General features: G+C 31.7%; 1 protein-coding gene and 1 pseudogene across 1 annotated transcript; one reads left to right on the forward strand and one right to left on the reverse strand.

Annotated features, from left to right (window-relative positions):
- The first annotated feature begins 513 nt into the window (after positions 1 to 513).
- Positions 514 to 3915, forward strand: LOC125829476 (inositol-3-phosphate synthase). The gene is made up of 10 exons (XM_049508690.1): positions 514 to 814; positions 966 to 1034; positions 1127 to 1262; positions 1662 to 1909; positions 2005 to 2231; positions 2446 to 2561; positions 2684 to 2860; positions 2950 to 3138; positions 3239 to 3301; positions 3502 to 3915. The coding sequence occupies exons 1-10, from the start codon at positions 627 to 629 to the stop codon at positions 3619 to 3621; spliced, it is 1533 nt and encodes a 510-aa protein (XP_049364647.1). The 5' UTR covers positions 514 to 626; the 3' UTR covers positions 3622 to 3915.
- Positions 3916 to 12971: 9056 nt separating this feature from the next.
- On the reverse strand, positions 12972 to 20501 carry LOC125829590 (F-box protein 7-like; annotated as a pseudogene).
- Between the last annotated feature and the right edge of the window lie 628 nt (positions 20502 to 21129).

Raw genomic sequence — 21129 nt, forward strand, 5'->3', positions numbered from 1 at the left:
TTTGTATCCCCTCCCGAATATATATTTATCCCCCTCGGATACATTTTATCCCCTCTTAGATATATCCCTTCCATAAAGTAATGTATCATTTCAATATATCGGACAACTAATAAATGTATTCGAGAACAATGAAAAGTCTGAATATTTTGTAATTGAAGAAACTTTCAAAATGACAAGAGGGAGTTGCTCGGATGATAAACATCATTCACTTTCAACCTTAATGTTGTGACTTCGAGTTATCAAGGGAGCAAAAAGATGAAAGCTCCTGAGGAGGGGTAAAAAGAAAAGGAACTTTTGAATTAGAATGCAATTAGTGTCGAAATGTATGGATTTAGGTAAGTTATACTTCTAATTTAAATTAATTTTCATCAATTTGTTCACAATTTTGCATGGCTAAGATTCTCTATTAAAGTTACTAGACATAGCGGTGGGCCCTCATTCCCTGTGAAAGTGCCATGTGTCTTTCCTCTTCCACAAAATCTCTCTATTTATACATCCCATGGCTTTGCCAACAAACAGTACAAGTGGAGCTCTTAGCCTTAAAGAATATACTTTTGAGTGTCTTCTCCATTTTTTTTTGGTAAAAAAACAAAAAAAGTTTCATTCTTTTGTGTTTGTGAGTGAAAATGTTTATTGAGAACTTTAAGGTTGAGAGCCCCAATGTTAAGTACACAGAGAGTGAGATTCACTCTGTGTATGATTATCAAACAACTGAGTTAGTTCATGAGGAAAAAAATGGGACATTTCAATGGACTGTTAAGCCAAAAACTGTTGAATATGAATTCAAGACTGATGTTCATGTTCCAAAATTAGGGTGTGTTTGAGTGTTTTTTGCTTTTTTTTTTTTTCTTACCAGATCCTTCATATTTGCTAAAGATTGAAACTTTATTCAAGATTCGAGAAATTAAAATATGGGTCTTTTCTGTTTTGTGATAACATTTTTTGTGTAATTTTATTTCTGGTAGGGTTATGCTTGTTGGATGGGGTGGAAACAATGGTTCAGCCTTGACTGGAGGTGTTATTGCTAACAGAGAGTGAGTTTTTTTTTTTTCTCTTTCTGTTCTGCAATTTCTCTGTCTTTGTCATGATTCTTGCTTAAACAGTGGGTGTTGTTGGAAATTGACAGAGGAATTTCATGGGCTACCAAGGATAAGGTGCAGCAAGCCAATTACTTTGGCTCTCTTACACAGGCCTCTACTATTCGAGTTGGTTCCTTCAATGGAGAGGAGATCTATGCTCCCTTTAAGAGCATACTTCCCATGGTAACCTTAATTTGTTTTGAAATGGCACTTTTTGGTGGTGGTTGTTACTTTTATGCTTTCTGTTTTAATTTATTTGTCTCGTTTTGACTTAATACGGAGCTTAAGAAGGTAAAGAATGAATCTTGTGGTATGAAACATGCAAAGTTGGAATTAGAAGTTATCATAAAAGAAAAAGAAATATTTTTTAGTCTTGTTTTGAATTGACAAGGAGCTTAAGAAGGTAAAGAATGAATCTTGTGGTATGGAACATGCAAAGTTGGAATTAAAAGTTGTCAGAAAAGAAAAAGACTTTTTTTTAAAAATGGACTAAAAGGAAAGTAAGACAAACAAATGGGGCCGGCCGGAGGATTAAATTCTCTGTTTGTTAATGTGTTTTTTTTGCAATTGATAATGAAATAGGTCAATCCAGATGATGTAGTGTTTGGAGGATGGGACATCAGCAACATGAATTTGGCAGATGCCATGGCAAGGGCTAAAGTTTTTGACATTGATCTTCAAAAGCAGCTGAGGCCCTACATGGAATCCATGGTCCCACTGCCTGGTATCTATGACCCTGATTTCATTGCTGCAAACCAAGGCTCACGTGCTAACAATGTCATCAAAGGAACCAAGAAAGAACAAATTGATCAAATCGTTAAGGATATTAGGTAAAAGGGGTTGTTTTATTATGTCACAAAGTGTATAGCTTTGTTTGGTTTTTAATTAGAGTTGCTAATTATAGTGTTGTTTTTGGGTAAATTAGGGAGTTTAAGGAGAACAACAAAGTGGACAAGGTGGTGGTTTTGTGGACTGCCAACACTGAAAGATACAGCAGTGTGGCTGTTGGCCTTAATGATACCATGGAAAACCTCTTTGCTTCTGTGGATAGAAATGAGGCTGAAATATCTCCTTCCACCTTGTATGCTATTGCTTGTATTCTTGAAAATGTGCCCTTCATCAATGGAAGCCCACAAAACACTTTTGTCCCAGGTATGTTCCAATTTCAAATTAAAAATCTTGCTTTGGTTTGATGCACTTGAGCGGAGTGTCTTTTGGACCACTACCTCCATGAGGTGGTGGTAAGGTCTGTGTACACTCTACTCTACACTCCACTCAGTGGGAGTGGGGTCTCACTGGGTATGTTGTTGTTTCTTTGGGAAATCAGTTGTGTGCTAGTCTTATGTATTAATTGAAAATTTGTTAGGCCTCATTGATTTGGCCATCAAGAGGAACACTTTGATTGGTGGTGATGATTTTAAGAGTGGTCAAACCAAGATGAAGTCAGTGCTGGTTGATTTCCTTGTTGGAGCTGGTATTAAGGTATGGCTATTGCTGCTTCTAATTTCACAGAGCTTTTAAACTAATAAAGCAAATTTGATATGTAAAATATGGAATCTTGAAAGAGGAAAGTTGAGTGATGGTGAAACTTGTGTTGTTTACAGCCAACGTCAATTGTGAGCTACAACCATTTGGGTAACAATGATGGAATGAATCTGTCGGCCCCTCAGACTTTCCGCTCAAAGGAGATCTCGAAAAGCAATGTTGTCGATGACATGGTTTCTAGTAATGCCATCCTTTATGAGCCTGGAGAGCACCCTGACCATGTTGTTGTGATTAAGGTAATTGATTACTAAATCATTTAACATTACTAATTAAAAAATATAACAAGGCACAATACTAGTTCTAACATTGGATTTATGGGATTCAGTATGTACCATATGTGGGAGATAGCAAGAGGGCAATGGATGAGTACACATCAGAGATTTTCATGGGTGGAAGGAACACCATTGTATTGCACAATACCTGTGAGGATTCTCTTTTGGCTGCTCCAATTATCTTGGATTTGGTCCTCCTGGCTGAACTCAGCACCCGCATTCAGCTCAAAGCTGAAGGAGAGGTATGTTTCTTTATCCCTGACTTTTTATGCATTTACAATTAGTTAGTTGCAATTACAAGTTGATTTGTTCTGAATTACATGAACCATGTCTGATTTTCAGGGTAAGTTCCACTCCTTCCATCCCGTGGCGACCATCCTCAGCTATCTTACCAAGGCTCCTCTGGTAATTTCTCTTGAAGTTTCATTTCATTCTGTAAAAATAGCACCAAAAGATGTGTTCCTTGAACAGTTAATTGGTTAGGCAATACCATAATAATATAACACTAGAGGATGTTCTCATTATGTCTACTCTAATAACCTGAAAGGCGGTGTCTTAGACTAGATGAACAGAACAGTTTTTGATGTTGTGAATTGGTAAAACAGGTACCACCAGGTACACCAGTGGTGAATGCCCTTTCAAAGCAGAGGGCAATGCTTGAGAACATATTGAGGGCTTGTGTTGGACTGGCACCAGAGAACAACATGATCTTGGAATACAAATGAAGATCTCATAAGAAGTGAAAGGACTCAAGAAGCTGTGTAGCAGAAGAACCATGTTGTCTTTCTTTACTTTTATTTTTGTAATCTTTTGTCTTATCATTAGTACTATAATTAGCTAAATCTCAGCCAACCCTTGGATGTATAGCTGTTGTTTAATGGCGGGCTAAGTTGAATGTCATTATGATTTCTTTGTGTATTAGCCCTTCATTTTGAAGATGTATTATCAGTGTTGTCTTAGCTCTTTAGAGCCAGCAACGCCTTTTCTCTACCGGAAATACAACGTATAGTCTTACTCTAGTTTTCCTCTCTTTTTAATTTTCCTTGGGAGGATTTTGCTCCCTTTTCATCTGCCTCTTAGATTTGAGTTGTAACAGTCAAACAGTATGAAGGATATTATTATTAGATAGATAGAAAAATGAGTGGCAAGGAAAGAGAGGGTATGCACAAAAGATAAGAAAGAAATCTGAAGAGATAGAAAGTAGATAATTATTGCTAGCATATTCAAAACATATCTAGAAACTATTCTCTTATTAGGTATGCTATACTGTAATGAACTCATATTGTATTGAAATGGATAATTGGAATTACAGGTATAATTATAGGTATAATTATAAGAGTTCATCATTCTAATTGCTCTAAATAGTAACAAATCCTTCCAAGGGAAGTAGTAGAAATAAAAAGGGAGAATGGAGGGAGGTTCCAGGTTAATCTAAGTAACTAACAAGTTCATAGCATAAACCCTAATTGACTAGTTTAGCAGGGCCCTCCTACATAATGAGATTTAGTTTAGCAGGACCCTCCTACATAATGAGATTAGCAGGACCTTCCTACGTAATGAGATTTAGATTAGCAGGACCCTCCTACATAATGAGATTAGTAAGACCCTCCTACATAATGAGATTTAGATTAGCAGGATCCTCCTACACCCTTCTACATAATGAGATTTAGATTAGCAGGACCCTCATACATAATGAGATTTAGTTTAGCAGAACCCTCTTACATAATGGGATTAGCAGGACCCTTCTACATAATGAGATTTAGTTTAGCAGGACCCTCCTATATAATGAGATTTAGTTTAGCAGGACCCTCCTATATAATGGGATTAGCATGACCCTTCTACATAATGAGACTCCTACATAATGGGATTAGTAGGACCCTCCTACGTAATGAGATTTAAATTAGCAGGACCCTCATACATAATGGGATTAGCAGGACCCTCCTATATAATGAGATTTAGATTAGCAGGACCCACATATATAATGAGATTTAGATTAACATGACCCTCCTACATAATGAAATTTCGATTAGCAGGACCCTCCTACATAATGAGATTTAGTTTAGCAGGATGATCCTACATAATGGGATTAGCAGGATGATCCTACATAATGGGATTAGCAGGACCCTCCTACATAATGGGATTAGCAGGACCCTCCTACATAATGGGATTAGCAGGACCCTCCTACATAATGGGATTTAACCCTCCTACATAATGGGATTTAACCCTCCTACATAATGTGATTTAGTTTAGCAGGACCCTCCTACATAATGAGATTTAAATTAGAAGGACCCTCATACATAATGAGATTTAGTTTAGCAGGACCCTCCTACATAATGAGATTTAGATTAGCAGAACCCTCATGGACAATGAGAATTAGTATAGCAGGACCCTCCTGGACAATGGGAATTAGTGTAGCAGGACCCTCCTGGACAATGAGAATTAGTATAGCAGGACCCTCCTGGACAATGGATATTAGTGTAGCAGGACCTTCTTGGACAATGAGAATTAGTATAACAGGACCTTCCTGGATAATGGGATGTAGATTAGCAGGACCCTCATACCTAATGGGATTAGCAGGACCCTCCGACATAATGGGATTAGCAGGACCCTCCTACATAATGCGATTTAGTTATTTTCTCCTAAGATAAACACTTCCTAGTATGAGTTTATTTTTAAAAAAAAATTACATTTGCTAATAACTCACAAAAAAATTTCAATGAAAACTGGGGCAAAATTTTTTGTGTATTTCTTTTGTTTGTGATGGTTTTCAGGTTTCTTCAAGCGAAACATGGATTTGAAATTCAAGAACAAAGTTTCAACTCTTTTCAGAATAATCAATCCCATGATAGCCAGAATCATCTTCTTCAATGCATGTAGCAGCCTGACTTCCTCACATTTTTTTCTATTCAGCTTCTGATCAAGAAAACATGCAGTCATTCAAGAACATATTCAAATTGTCATTTCGAAGAGTGCCAAAAACTCACTCTAAGTAGCAAGTTAAGCATTGAATCCATTCAAGATCAAGATACTCACAAAAATCAAAATGATATCTCAAAGTGACACAAGTGAAGACCCAAGAGAAGCTGCATAGATAGGAGCTTGTACTTTTATTTTCCTTTTGACTACTAGTTTTATTCTTCTTTTTTTACGTAATTAAGGATAAGAGCCGCGACCTGGAGCGTCACTTAACTTCCAACTCATCACATATCTCCTTAAACTACATGTGACCTGATTCCCCTATAACTTGGGATATGTAGGATGTCCAAAACCAAGACTCGGTCGCACAATTTTATTTTATTTTCAAATACAAGTCCGGTCAAAATTTGTCACGTTATCTACTTCTTTGCCTGAAAACACTTCGTATTTCCAGTCAAAGAGGGGTAAACTGTAGACACGTAATTTTTGATCGAACATAAAATTTTATACTATTTTTATTTCTTAAATATTTCTTCTATGTCTAAGTTAGATATTTTGATTTTTGTCTTATTTTAGTAAGTTTATTTAAAAGATTTGAAAATAACAAAAAAAAATATTTTCTTTTAATTTAGATTTAATAATAAGCTTGTATTTCCTAATTATAATTTAGAATAGCTATTCATTTATTCTTGTATTTTTATTAGCTAATATTTATTATGTTTAATAGGGGAAAAAAAAGCTTACCATTACCCCTATTCACATCTTCCCGTTATCCCACTCACCCAATACACACCCCACTAAAACACTCCCCACACACACGTACATCACCACTATATACATGCACACTGCACCACTACACTACTATATTAACAACAATACACAAAAACGTAGAAAAAAAGGAGAAAAAACAAAAAAGCAATACACAAAAACGTACAGAAAAGGGAGAAAAAGAAACCAGAAAAAACAACAACACACACACGCTGCACACAAAGTCACGAGAAAAAGAATAGGTAAAAACTCCATTTTTATTTTATTCTTCTTTCAAAAATTTACCAACACATTCATATATTTTCTTACTTCTTCTTTATCTTCATACCAACACAATACATACATCACTCCATACAATCTACAAGAGATTTGTGGGTGTTCTAATCGAGTTTCGATCAAGGTTTCACGGTACTTATTTTCTTCATTTGAGGTATAACTTTGCCTTAAATCTTTAATTTATTTATAGAATTTGATGTAATTATATAATTAGTTTTATTATAGTTTTGTTTTATTTATAATTTAATTGAAATAAATATTTGGTTAAGCGTTATACCTTATTTAATGAGCGAAGATAACTTTAATTGGTGATTATTTTCATTTGTTTATTTTTATTCCTTAGTAATTGTCTTGATTTATATGTTAATAATTATAAAGTAGGAATTTTTAGGCTCAATGAAATTATTGTCATTGTTTTTATTTTATCAAACAAAGATGAGAGTTATTTTTACAATTCATTATTATTTTGTTGGATTAAAAATGTATGCTTAAGTTTGGCATTAATTTTAAGAGTAATTAAAATATTTTATAAAATATAAAAATAAAAAATATAGAAATGATGTCAGAATTATATATTGTATCATCAACATTTATTTATTTTACTTTATTTGGTTTTATTTATAAGGGACAAAATATTAATTTTTTAATGATGAGACGAAATTTTAGACACACATTAAAATATTTGTTTGGATTAAGAATGTGGTTGCGCATCTTTTTTTGAGACAATTAAAATAAACTCAAGGATGCAGTGATGCACCTTGCCCAATAATAAGATTATTAAGTGTGATACAAAGAAGACAGTTATGTCTCTAAATATCAAGACCAAGAATGCGGTTACGTATCTAGGTCGAGACCAAATAAAAGTTCAACAGATAAAAAAATGTGAGCAAATCATGGCCTATAAAATATATCCAAAAGATAATTAAAACAATTATAAGTTAATAAAAGCGATCGTGCTATAATCACGGGACTCAAGGGATGCCTAATACCTTCCCCTCGATCAACAGAAGTCTTTACCCAAATTTCTAGTTCGCAAATCAAAACAAAGAGTCATTTCCTTTTTATTAGAGATTAAATAAAAAGGTGACTTGGAACACCATAACTCAATTCTAAGTGGCAACTCTAAAAAAATTAAAATAATTTCTAATCAATACCGTTACTTAGATTGAAAAAATTCCTTCTGATGTGCGAAAAAAGGGTGTGACACCTATATCATTGTGCATTACATCATAGGTGATTTTGGTAAGTAAATTGATGATTTTTAGTCTAATTTCTCATTTTGGTATTTTGAGTAATTCTTCAATAATGGACAATCGCGTATCCAACAGGTAAGTCATATGTTACAACATATAACTTGCATGTTGTATATAGTACCATGCCAAGCTGGGATATAACCAGAATCGTGTCCCAACAGATAAGTCATTTATTGCAATCGATGAGTCATTTGCTGCACCAAATGACTCACCTGTTACAATAGAGGACCTGTTGGATACATATTAAAGTACCAGGCCAAGATAGGAAAAATCAAAAATTTGTCCCAACAGATAAGTTATTTATTGCAACATATGAGTCATCTATTATCTGTTACAGCAAATAACTTACCCATTGGATATATATTACAGTATCAGGTTAAGCTGGGACAGAATCAGAAGTTTGTCCCAACATGTAAGTCATTTTGCAACAGATGAGTTACCTGTTGCAACACATGACTCATCTGTTACAACAATTGACTTACTTATTGGATAAGCTTCTGATTCTAGACACGTATCCAACAAGTGAGTCATCAGTTACAATAAGTCATCTTCATATTATTCGGTGAAAAAATACTTAATTGCATATTGAAAAGAAATTAATCTGGTGCCTCTCGAAGATTCTTGGATTGTTCCTTTGGAGATTTTGGAAAGAGAAATACATCATTCATATGTTGACCTAAGCAAATCGGGAAGAAGGAGAGCGAAGAGGAGGCGAGGAGTCGGGGAATCATTTCCACAAAAAAGAATAAGTGTTCGGTATGTAAAAATATTGGACACAAGAGAACAATATGTCCAATTCAAAATCCTTCATAATAATTGTAATAGTTAAATAACTATTTTGTACTTATTTATGACTTTGATAATTTTAACTCATTTTGGTTGACTTTGTATGTTCATATTTATTATATAAAATATATTAGTTATGCTCATCTGTTGCAACAAACTTTGCATATGTTGCATCAGAGACATTATCTATTACATTATTTGTTGCATTAGGTAGCTTATGAGTTAAAAATAATCAAATAAATATTATCATCTGTTACAACAAATGTCTAATATGTATTATCTGTTGCAATAGATGACTTATCCGTTGAAAATAATCAAGCTTATGTTCTCATTTGTTGCAATGGATGATTCATCTATTACAACAAATGATTCATCAGTTGCAATAGATGAGCATATATGTTTGATCATTTTCAACTATATATATACTTGATATGAAATGCTTCATGAATTCATAATTTGTGATAAATAAAATTATTTAATTATAATTACATTTCTATTAATAAGTTCAATTACATTTTCAATGCATTATAGAGTAATTACTTGATCAACTTATAACTGTATTTATCTTAAATAAAGTAATCAATTGATTATTTTGATTTGAAATGCTTTATTAACTCATAATTAGTGATAAATAAAGTTATTACCTTTCAATTAATAAGTTCAATTACATTTTCAATCAATTATAGAGTAATTACATGATCAACTAGTTGTATTTGTCTTAAATAAAGTGTTCAATTGATTATTTTGATATGAAATGCTTCAATAACTCATAATTAGTGATAAATAAATTTATTTAATTATAATTACCTTTCAATTAATAAGTTCAATTATATTTTCAATGTATTATAGAGTAATTACATGATCAACTAACTGTATTTGTCTTAAATAAAGTGTTCAATTGATTATTTTGATTTGAAATGCTTCATTAACTCATAATTAATGATAAATAAAGTTATTTAATTATAATTACCTTTCAATTAATAAGTTCAATTACATTTTCAAACCATTATAGAGTAATTACATGATCAACTAACTGTATTTGTCTTAAATAAAGTGTTCAATTGATTATTTTGATATCAAATGCTTCATTAACTCATAACCAGTGATAAATAAAGTTATTTAATTATAATTACATTTCAATTAATAAGTTCAATTACATTTTCAATGCATTATAGAGTAATTACATGATCAACTAATTGTATTTGTCTTAAATAAAATGATCAAATGATTATTTTGATTTGAAATGCTTCATTAACTCATAATTTGTGATAAATAAAGTTATTTAATTATAATTATCTTTCAATTAATAAGTTCAATTACATTTTCAATCAATTATAGAGTATTTACATGATCAACTAGTTGTAGTTGTCTTAAATAAAGTGTTCAATTGATTATTTTGATATGAAATGCTTCATGAACCCATAATTAGTGATAAATAAAATTATTTAACTATGATTACATTTCTATTAATAAGTTCAATTACATTTTCAATGCATTATAGAGTAATTACATGATCAACTAACTGTATTTGTCTTAAATAAAGTGATCAATTGATTATTTTGATTTGAAATGCTTTATTAACTCATAATTAGTGATAAATAAAGTTATTTAATTATAATTACCTTTCAATTAATAAGTTCAATTACATTTTCAATTAATTATAAAGTAATTACATGATCAACTAGTTGTATTTGTCTTAAATAAAGTGTTCAATTGTTTATTTTGATATGAAATATTTCACTAACTCATAATTAGTGATAAATAAAGTTATTTAATTATAATTACCTTTCAATTAATAAGTTCAATTACATTTTCAATCAATTATAGAGTAATTACATGATCAACTAATTGTATTTGTCTTAAATAAAGTGATCAATTGATTATTTTGATTTGAAATACTTCATTAACTCATAATTAGTGATAAATAAAGTTATTTAATTATAATTATCTTTCAATTAATAAGTCCAATTACATTTTCAATCAATTATAAAGTAATTACATGATCAACTAACTGTATTTGTCTTAAATAAAGTGTTCAGTTGATTATTTTGATTTGAAATGCTTCATTAACTCATAATTAGTTATAAATAAAGTTATCTAATTATAATTATCTTTCAATTAATAAGTTCAATTATATTTTCAATGCATTATAGAGTAATTACATGATCAATTAATTGTATTTGTCTTAAATAAAGTGATCAATGAATTATTTTGATTTGAAATGTTTTATTAACTCATAATTAGTGATAAATAAAGTTATTTAATTATAATTACCTTTCAATTAATAAGTTCAATTACATTTTCAATGCATTATAGAGTAATTGGATGATCAACTAATTGTATTTGTCTTAAATAAAGTGATCAATTGATTATTTTGATTTGAAATGATTTATTAACTCATAATTAGTAAATAAATAAATTTATTTAATTATAATTACATTTCAATTAATAAGTTCAATTAAATTTTCAAGGCATTATAGTGTAATTACATGATCAATTAATTGTATTTGTCTTAAATAAAGTGATCAATGAATTATTTTGATTTGAAAGTTTTATTAACTCATAATTAGTGATAATTAAAGTTATTTAATTATAATTACCTTTCAATTAATAAGTTCATTTACATTTTCAATGCATTATAGAGTAATTGGATGATCAACTAATTGTATTTGTCTTAAATAAAGTGATCAATTGATTATTTTGATTTGAAATGATTTATTAACTCATAATTAGTAAATAAATAAATTTATTTAATTATAGTTACATTTCAAATAATAAGTTCAATTATTAATAAGTTCAATTAAATTTTCAAGGCATTATAGTGTAATTACATAATCAACTAATTGTATTTGTCTTAAATAAACTGATCAATTGATTATTTTAATTTGAAATGCTTCATTAATTCATAATTAGTAAAAAATAAATTTATATAGTTATAATTATCTTTCAATTTATAAGTTCAAGTACAATCTAAATGCATTATCTGTTGCAATAGATAACTCATCTGTTGAAAATAATCAAATAAATATGATCATTTGTTATAATAAATATAGAAATCTGTTACAACAAATGTCTAATATGTATTATATGTTGCAATAGATGACCTATCTATTGAAAATAATCAAGTATATATGATCATATGTCGCAATGGATGATTAACTAGTTGCAACAGATGAGCATCTGTTGCAACATGTTAACATATATGTTTGATCATTTTCAACCGACTCAATATATATTTGATATGAAATTGTTTCATGACAAAATAAACTGGCATGACACAGTAGTTTATTCAAATCTCATTCATTTTATTGTTCTTATCCTCCAAAGCATTATCATTATCACCTAAGGCTGCACAATGGATCGGAACGGAATCATCGGATCGAAACGAATCGGTACCGGATCGTAACGGGACGATTTGATCGATTTGTTGACCTGTACCGGGATGAATCAGATCGAAATTATTGAGACGGATACTCGGTTCCGTCCCGTCCCACTATATACTGGGATGGAACCGGAGCAGGATGGGATAAATGGGATGACACATCTAGCTATTTCAAAAAATGATAAAAAAAATTTAGTTATTTTGATTTTTTGAATTACGAAAATATGAATGTTTTTTTTTATTTTTCTAAGTTTAAACTTTAAATTAATAGTTTTGAAATTTATAATGTAATTTTACTTAAGTTTATTTTAAAGATATTTTTTTTGTAATTTTTACCTATTAAGTTTACAAGTTAAGTTTACTAAAGTTTTTTTTAAAAGTTTTTTAGCTTAGTTTTCAAATTTCAAGATTTGAATCTTTTGAAGTTTATAAGTTATTGCTTATTAATATGTTATAACTTATAAGTTATATTTATAACTTGTAATTTAAATAGCTTAAGTTTGTAATTTTTAAAAAATATATAAAAATAAGGATAAACCAATGACACAAATGACAAATTAAAAAAATATCAATCCAATTTATTTAAATTTGTATTAAAAATTACAATTACAATTTTCAACTATTAGTAGAGTGTATAATTTACGCAGCTACCTTCCAGAAAGGGTTCTGTTTCAACTAAACCTCGAATGTAATACTAATAGTTATATAGTCCCGTAAAGCATTTCTCTAACCCAGCTATAGATTGACCGTAATCAACTACTGATCTTGGTAAAGCTCGTTGACGATCTTGAAGTTCCATGTCATCGTCACTACCACATCCAATGGTTGAATCTATAAAAAGTTCATATTGACTATCTAACTTTGGAAGTCGTTGATTTCTACGCTGAGCATTTATCCAATCTCTAAAAAGCACTGATATCTCCAAACTATTTTCTCCTAATGAATATTTGTGGTCTTCAATTTGAAATCTTGCCGCGCTAAAAGCTGCCTTTGAAGTTACTGATGATCCTTGAATTGCAAGCACATCCTTCACCCACGAGCCCTCCACCAGTTCAGTAGTTGTGATATACCTTCCTCGTTTGTAATATTATCTGAACCTTGTTTAAGATATTTAACAAATTCACATTTATTAGAAGAGTCAAGACCAAGTTTATGTTTCACTCTACCATGGGCACCAACTCGAGGCATAGACAGTTGAGGATTTTCAACATTATCTAAGGAACAATATTTATCATACATTTCTTTTGCAAGTAGTTTTATACTATTTTGACATGTTACCAAATCAGGTTGTTCTTCTTGTTTAATATCTAAATTTTGATAAATGCATTCAACTAAAGCTTTTGCACCATATTCTTTATATTCAGGGTTGAAAAGAATTGCAGTTAAATAAATTTGAGGGATAGAAAAAAATATTTCTTAAATTTTGTAATCATAACTTCAATGGCACTAGTAAATAATTTATTTGTTTTATATTCAGAAAAGAGAGATGAAATCTCACATATATGTATTAAAATTTAGGAAATAGTAGGATAATACATTCCATAAATTTTTTCAGTAGCATCATAAAATGATTTCAAAAATATTCTAAGTTCATTTACTTCATCCCAATCACTATCATTAAGTTTTAATTTGGGATAAACATTATGACTATTAAATTGCATAATAATAGGTTCTCTATATGTATAAGCAACTTCAAGCATATCATAAAAGAAATTTCATCTAGTTTTTACATGTTTCGGAACTTTTCTAAACGGAAGTTTACATGCATTACCAAGCTCTTTAAATTGATTAATTCTACTACTACTATGCATATGAAAAATATAAAAAGAAGCATTATCAATTTTATCACAACTATTTTCAAATAATTTCACATCGTCACTAACAACCAAATTTAATATATACGCAACACATCTAACATGAAAGACATACTAATAGGACAAATTTTAGGTTCTAGCATATTAATAACATTTAAATTAGCAGAAGCATTATCTAAAGTAATACTAATGACTTTATCACAAAGACCGAAAAAATATAAAATTTTCAACACAGTAGTAGCAATATACATTCCAGTTTTTTTCTGTTGACAAATTTTATAACCGATAATTCTTTTTTGTAAATTTCAATTATAATCAATCCAATGCACAGTAACAGTTAAAGAATCAAAACCATTAGGACTACGACCAATATCAGTGGTAATAGCAACTCTACAATCCATTATTTCAAAATAGGCACGCAAAAATTGAGAAATTCAAAAATATCTCTTTTTACCATGTTTTTTGATAAACCTTTAAAACTAGAATTATATGTATCACGAATATATGCAATAAAATCCGGATGTTCTCCAAAACTAAAAGGTAAACCACAAACAACAATCATTTTTACAATTTCGCGATCATGATCCTTATTATAGGTTCGATGTGTAAGAGGACCACTTGGGTTCGAAGTATTTAATTCACCTTGAACCATATTTGATCCTCTAGTTGATGCTCTAATGCTAGAATCTTCACAAACACTAAGAGAAAATAAAAATGCAAACCACTCTTGACTATGTTTTTGCATCAAATGCTTTTTTAATCCCCAATTGAACCTCCACTCCCACTAGATTTATATTTAAAATGTTGTTTACAAAGATTACATATACTAAAAGTTTTTGTTCGTTCAAATAACAAAATTTTCACACATTTGATTTTAAAGTACATTGTATCTTGGTCTTACCTCTAGTTGGAACAATATGGGGACGATTAGTTCCAACCGGAGGATTGTCCTCCTGAGGTGGAACTTCAGTACTATTGAGGTCAGAACTAGTCGGTGTATCATCTAAATCATCTTCATCAATTTCTACTTCTTCATTTTCTTGATAATTACCATAATGTCTTTCATAAACCTCTTCGGGAATTATAGGAGTATTCGAATTAATTTCTATAGGATCGGGACGAGAAAAACTATTTTCATTCACATGAGTAAATTCATCAGTATTCATTCTAACAAGAGGAAAATTAGATTTAGGAGAACTACAACCATTTTTATTTTTTGTAAACATATTTTTTACTCCGTGTACAATACCTTTTTTCCCTCTACTTTTTTTAGAAGACTCCATGATATAAAATTATAAATTATGAAATACGAAATTTAACAAGAACAAATAAAATATAACAAGAACAACTTACAAATAATAAATATAAGATTAGAGAGTGGAACGAAGTTACCAAACGTTTGTGTAAAGAACATATGATTATAACCGAAAATTGAAAAATTGATGTCGAAACTTGAAGTTTGAAGAAGATTCCTACTCCAAAATTCACCGAATGATTATTGAAATCTTCACAATTACAAAATAATATGATTGAAATTTGAAACTTGAATATTGAAAGTATGAAACTTTGAGAAAGATTGAGAATTGAGAGAAATTGATGATTGTTAATTGTTAAATATTGTAAATACGTAAATTGTAATTAAAAATACAAAGAGAGAGAGAGTATATATAGTTTATAGAAATTGTGATTATGTGTTGGAATTGGAAAATATAGTCGTTGGAATGGAATATGGATTGGAGTCTGGAGACGTTGAAAATATTTATGTTGGGGGTTGGGGCAGTCAACATTGGCCAGTAGGGAGTGGGGACTAGGGATGGCCGGATGGGACAGGTCGGCAATGGGCAGGGGCAACAGGCTTTTTAGCCTTGGCTGAAAAGCTGCCGCCTGGGGCATTGGGAAAGTCTATATTTTTTATTTTATTTTATATATAAATTATAATATAAAAAATAATTAACCAAAATTGGACCGGACCAGAACGAAATCGGAATAAACCGGTACACCGGTACATCAATATCAAATCGTGATATTGTTCCGTCCTGAAGACTACCGAATCGAAACGAACCGGAATGGTACCGAAACGATACCGAAACAGTATCGGACTGGCACCAGTACAACCCGATCCGGTGCCCAACCTTATTATCACCCTTATACTTGATCTTGCACTTGAGAAAATCATCACTACAACATTTTACGCTTTCAACCACACTTGTAAAGTGTGGCCTAAACTATCAAAAAGTGTGGCCATTAATAAAAGGCAACACTTTTTGGGGGATGGCCTAAAGAGGCGTAACCTTTGACCTTAGGCTACACTTTTCAAGTGTTACCGTAGCAGCTACGCTTAAAAAGCATGGCCGATGAGGTACAAAGGCCACGCTTTGTAGCATCTCATTGGCAACACTTTTATTTGATAAAACTACACTTTCTAGCGTGGCATGTGCTTTTTTATTGGCCACAATTTAAAAGTGTAGCTTTTTATAACTCTTCAACGACAACACTTATAAAGTGTAGCCTTTTCAAATGTACATACTACATTTTATAATCGATAAGCCACACAATTGGCATCCCTCTAGCAACACCTTTAAAGTGTGGCAACGTTGTCTAGAATTTTTATAGCCATAATTTCTAATTGAAAAATAATAATTTTGGTTTGGATAGATTCACTAATAACATAATTGTATAATATAAAATGATCTCAAACATCAAATTAGCTAATAAATAGTTCAATATGTTGATTTACAATAAACTTCGAAAAACACGTCTTGTACTACATACATAGAAAGGAATATTTTAAACAACTGTACTAGCAATAAATTTCAATATGTATTCAAATATTTATAATAGTAGTTCAAAAACACTATTGTTCCCTCCAATATATTGAGTTGACCTGGGGCCATTATTCATCAAATTTGTTGACCTGCATTTTCATACACATTCAAAAGAAAATTAAATATTAGAAAAAAAATTCACTCGACACTAGTCATGGTTAATCATCCTATGAGAGCATTGTAAAATATTTTTCTTGATTAGAATATCTTCAATAATTTACAACAAGCAATGATTAGAAATTGATTCCCTCAAAGATAACATCTCGCATGTACATATTCAAACCATACTAAAGCACCTTTCCTTTTTCTTTCTATTTCTATTGGGGATGGGGGGTATAACAATGGTCCAACCGATCATAACCCTTCATAATAAATAAGGAAACAATAATTAACAAAGCTTGCACTCTTTACATATGGTGATTTTTATTAATTTTTTGCTTAGAAGCTGGTTTGGCTCGGATGTAAGTTTAAGAAACTAATATGGTAACTTGTAGGGCCAGGGGAAAAGTGCCCAAACCTTCAACCATAGTTTTATTAAACAAGAGATGAGCATACGAACTCAAAATACAAATATAATCTTCATGATCAAGTACCTTAAGCGGAATCTCAACACAGTTGGACACGTTCTCGGGTACAAAAGAGCAACTTCAACTTGTAAATGAGAAGGCAGTGAGCTGTCTATTCAAAATTAGCTTCACATATATCAACTAAATGTCAAAAACATTTTCAACTTAAGCAAGGAGAATTGAACCATTATTTTGATTTGAACGTATATAAACAAATTGTTGCCAGAAACAAATTGACTTGTACGGGAAGGTTAGAATTGGACTTACTTTATCCTCTGATAGTGGGTAACTCCCCTTAAAAACACAACTAGCTTTTGAGGCACGAAAGTTCAGGTACTTCGCGACATCTTTGACTTTTTGTGATGAATTCTAGTTAAAAGAAATCTATAGAAGTTATAAACCAGGTATAGCAAGAAGCCAAGAACAATGTGTAAAGATAACGTATGCCATACAAGCTGAAAAACAAACGATTACTACCTTATAAAGAAATCTGCCTGAAGGATAAAATCTCATATAGCGATAGTAGCACACCTATAATCAAAGAGAAGATGGCAATGTTATAAAATGCCATTGACACTAAATGCTATAGGATGCAAAGTGTAGAAAAGAAGCAATGGGAGGAAATTCAACACACTCAAAGAGGTAAATACCGATTAGAATCCAATGTCTGCTCACGATAGCCCGCAACTTATATCGACTCTCTCCAGATGAGGGCAACACCCTCTCTCAAGCAGAACATGTATTCTTGCAATAGCCCACCACTTGCTCTGTTTTCCAGAGTCCCAGACAGAGCAAGTCTATTTGCAGTGTTTAGCTGCATCATATGCTTTACAGCTTTCTATTTTCACTTTCAGTATCAACTATCTTCCTTAATGAAATTTACAAGGCAAGATGAATTAGCGTATTGCATTATTTGCCTTCTCCTACAAGCACTATGCAACATTTACCAGCACAGCTCATCTCTAAACATGCAGCTCAAGAACTATATGAAAATTTTAACTATGTGGAGAATAAAAATACACATACAATATAAACTGGATTAGTGATCTTCCACTCAGCTACTCCTGCACGAATATATGTGTTTCGACTGACATAAATACCTGTGGAAAAGATTAAATTAAGACTTTTAATACCTTCAAATATTTCAACTTAGACTTATAGATACAAATAAACCAATTCTTTTTATAGGCTACGACAAAAGCATCCTGATAAGAAAAGAATTAGTTCTCTTGCTCAGATAGCATAAGTAAATCCAAGACAAATACCTTGGTATATGGTCCATAGAGAAATTTATTTTGGAAAATACAGTCGATACATCTCTACCAAATACACTATACCCAGCTTTATATCGGTGGATAATGGGCCCGCCCCTCTACCCTTCTCCACTTCACTTCGTGAAAAACTTTATATCGTTAGCTTTTCAAAATATTGAATGCTCAATAGTAAAGCAACATTTTTCAAAAACTATATCTTACCATCCGTACGAAGCCTTGGTCTTAAAAGCAACATTTTTCTCCATGAACCATCATACTTCAACTAAAGGACCTTATAGTTTTCTACCAATCTAGAAACTTTAAAAATAAGGCACATTGGTTAATGTTACTTACTAACCTCACTAGTGGCAATAGAACAACCAGAACTAGTGTCCCTGGTACCTGCAAAGTCTTTAGGCATGCATTACGCCAAAATATAGGGTTCCGAATTGTGTACCTCCACTTTCGACAAACACAAGTTGACCTACCCAAGGTGTATGGGGTCATTTTAGACAAGATCTGCACATCATTAATCATGAAATCATAGTAATTTTCGGATTCCTCACCTTAGCTATAAAGATTAGAATGGAAGGCTGCAAAAGCTGAATTGTCAATTTAGAAACAACATATTTTTTTCTCAAGCAGACATCAAGACTTTATATTTGATTGCCTTAAGTTCCCTAGATATGTAACCTCAATTCACCCCTTGGAAGGAAACAACAAGAACTTTGGAAAGAGGAGGTGGGAGTGGGAGTGGGAGTGGGAGTGGGAGTGGAAGTGGAAGTGGGTTAAAGACTAATCCAGTAAATTATCTGTGTAAACAAGCTAACCATCCAGAAAAAGAATCAAAGGGAACGGTCACATTTATGCTTGGCTAAAAAGCTCGACTTAAGTACTATAATGAGATCATAAAGTCCAATATTCCCCGTCTCCAAAGAATACAGAGATGACATCCAACTTTTCTATCAAATATTCCCCTTGGAAGAATTAAAAGGGGGGTAAAGGCTCAAGGCAGATGTTAAAATAGCAACGCTTGTCTCCGCGTAGAATTCACTAACTTTTTGCATGGGCATGAAATAGGGAATAACTAGATATCTCCTCACCAGAAATGTACAGGTAACCCAAAACAACCACAAATACCTTACTTTCTGGTTGATATTTTCATTTGATTTATAGAAAAACATTGTTCACACTTCTGATACCTACTAATTAATTTAGCAAAATCAGCTTTGTTGTACGTTTTATCAATATGCTTCACCTTCCTAGCGTAACAAAGCATTTTCAGCACTTGCCACATATTTACATGTTGATAAGAAAATTACAGAGGAAATTTATTGAAATCCACAAAGGCATATCTCAAAAAGCAGTTCATCAGGTAGCACCTGGTGTATCAATGCAGGATCAAGAAACTGCTTGCTACTAGCACTTCCAAAAGGAGCGACAGGTCGAACATTAATCCCATACAAATCTAAAAGAAAAAAATCAGGTGAGTTGACATGCATTAGTTTGTTCTACACAACTTCATCAAAACCAAATGTCAATAAAAAGAATCCAAGAAATGATGAATATTTTATGCGGCTAGCAAATTGCTAGGAGCAAGGTAATTGAAGCAAGCAATGACAAAGTGCTCGGAAAATACCAAGCCATGGCCTTTGAGGAAAAATGAACTGAGAATCTCTCAACTGTGCAGCAGTTTTGAGTTCCACAACAAGTTCCACTATGTAATCTGCAGGATATCTGATACTCATCAGAAAGCTATTCCACATTATGGCTAAACACTATGAAAGCAGAAAAAAGAACATAAGTCATATAAATGGACACCGAGTTTAATACTATATGTAACATAATGAAACTCAAATTTAGAAAATGTGCAAATTATTTAGAACTCAAATTGCATCTAACAATTCAAAATCTCATAAAAAGAAAAGATCGTCATATAAATTATGATTTTTGAATACCATCAACAGGGCAAACTGATGAACAGGAGAAGTTTGGCATTTATGAGCATAGTGATTGAATCTATCTTCTTCGTTACAACACATATCCACACCCCTAAATCCCCCAAGTATCCACACCCGTAATCCCCTAATTCCTCAAAACAATGTCGAAATTCTTCAAATTATTTCTCCACTTTTTCGAATGTAGGCGAACCAAGTATCGACTACCATAAAATCCCTTCTTCCTCCAAACAATGTTGAAATTCTGCGATCTATTTCTCCAGTTTCTTGGATGAAGGTGAAGAAAAATTAGGGAAATCACTACCATCCATCAAATTACCAAAAAATGTAAAGTGAAAACGAGATTTAAAAAATAACGAACTGGTTACAATGGAGAATTTATGAGTCAAAATGAGAAGAAGAAGAAGAAGAAGAAGAACGAAGTAGGGTTTTTTAG

The sequence above is a fragment of the Solanum verrucosum genome, unplaced genomic scaffold (assembly GCF_900185275.1).
Source record: "Solanum verrucosum unplaced genomic scaffold, falcon-dt-bn FXZP01000031.1, whole genome shotgun sequence".
NCBI classification, from domain to species: Eukaryota; Viridiplantae; Streptophyta; class Magnoliopsida; order Solanales; family Solanaceae; genus Solanum; species Solanum verrucosum.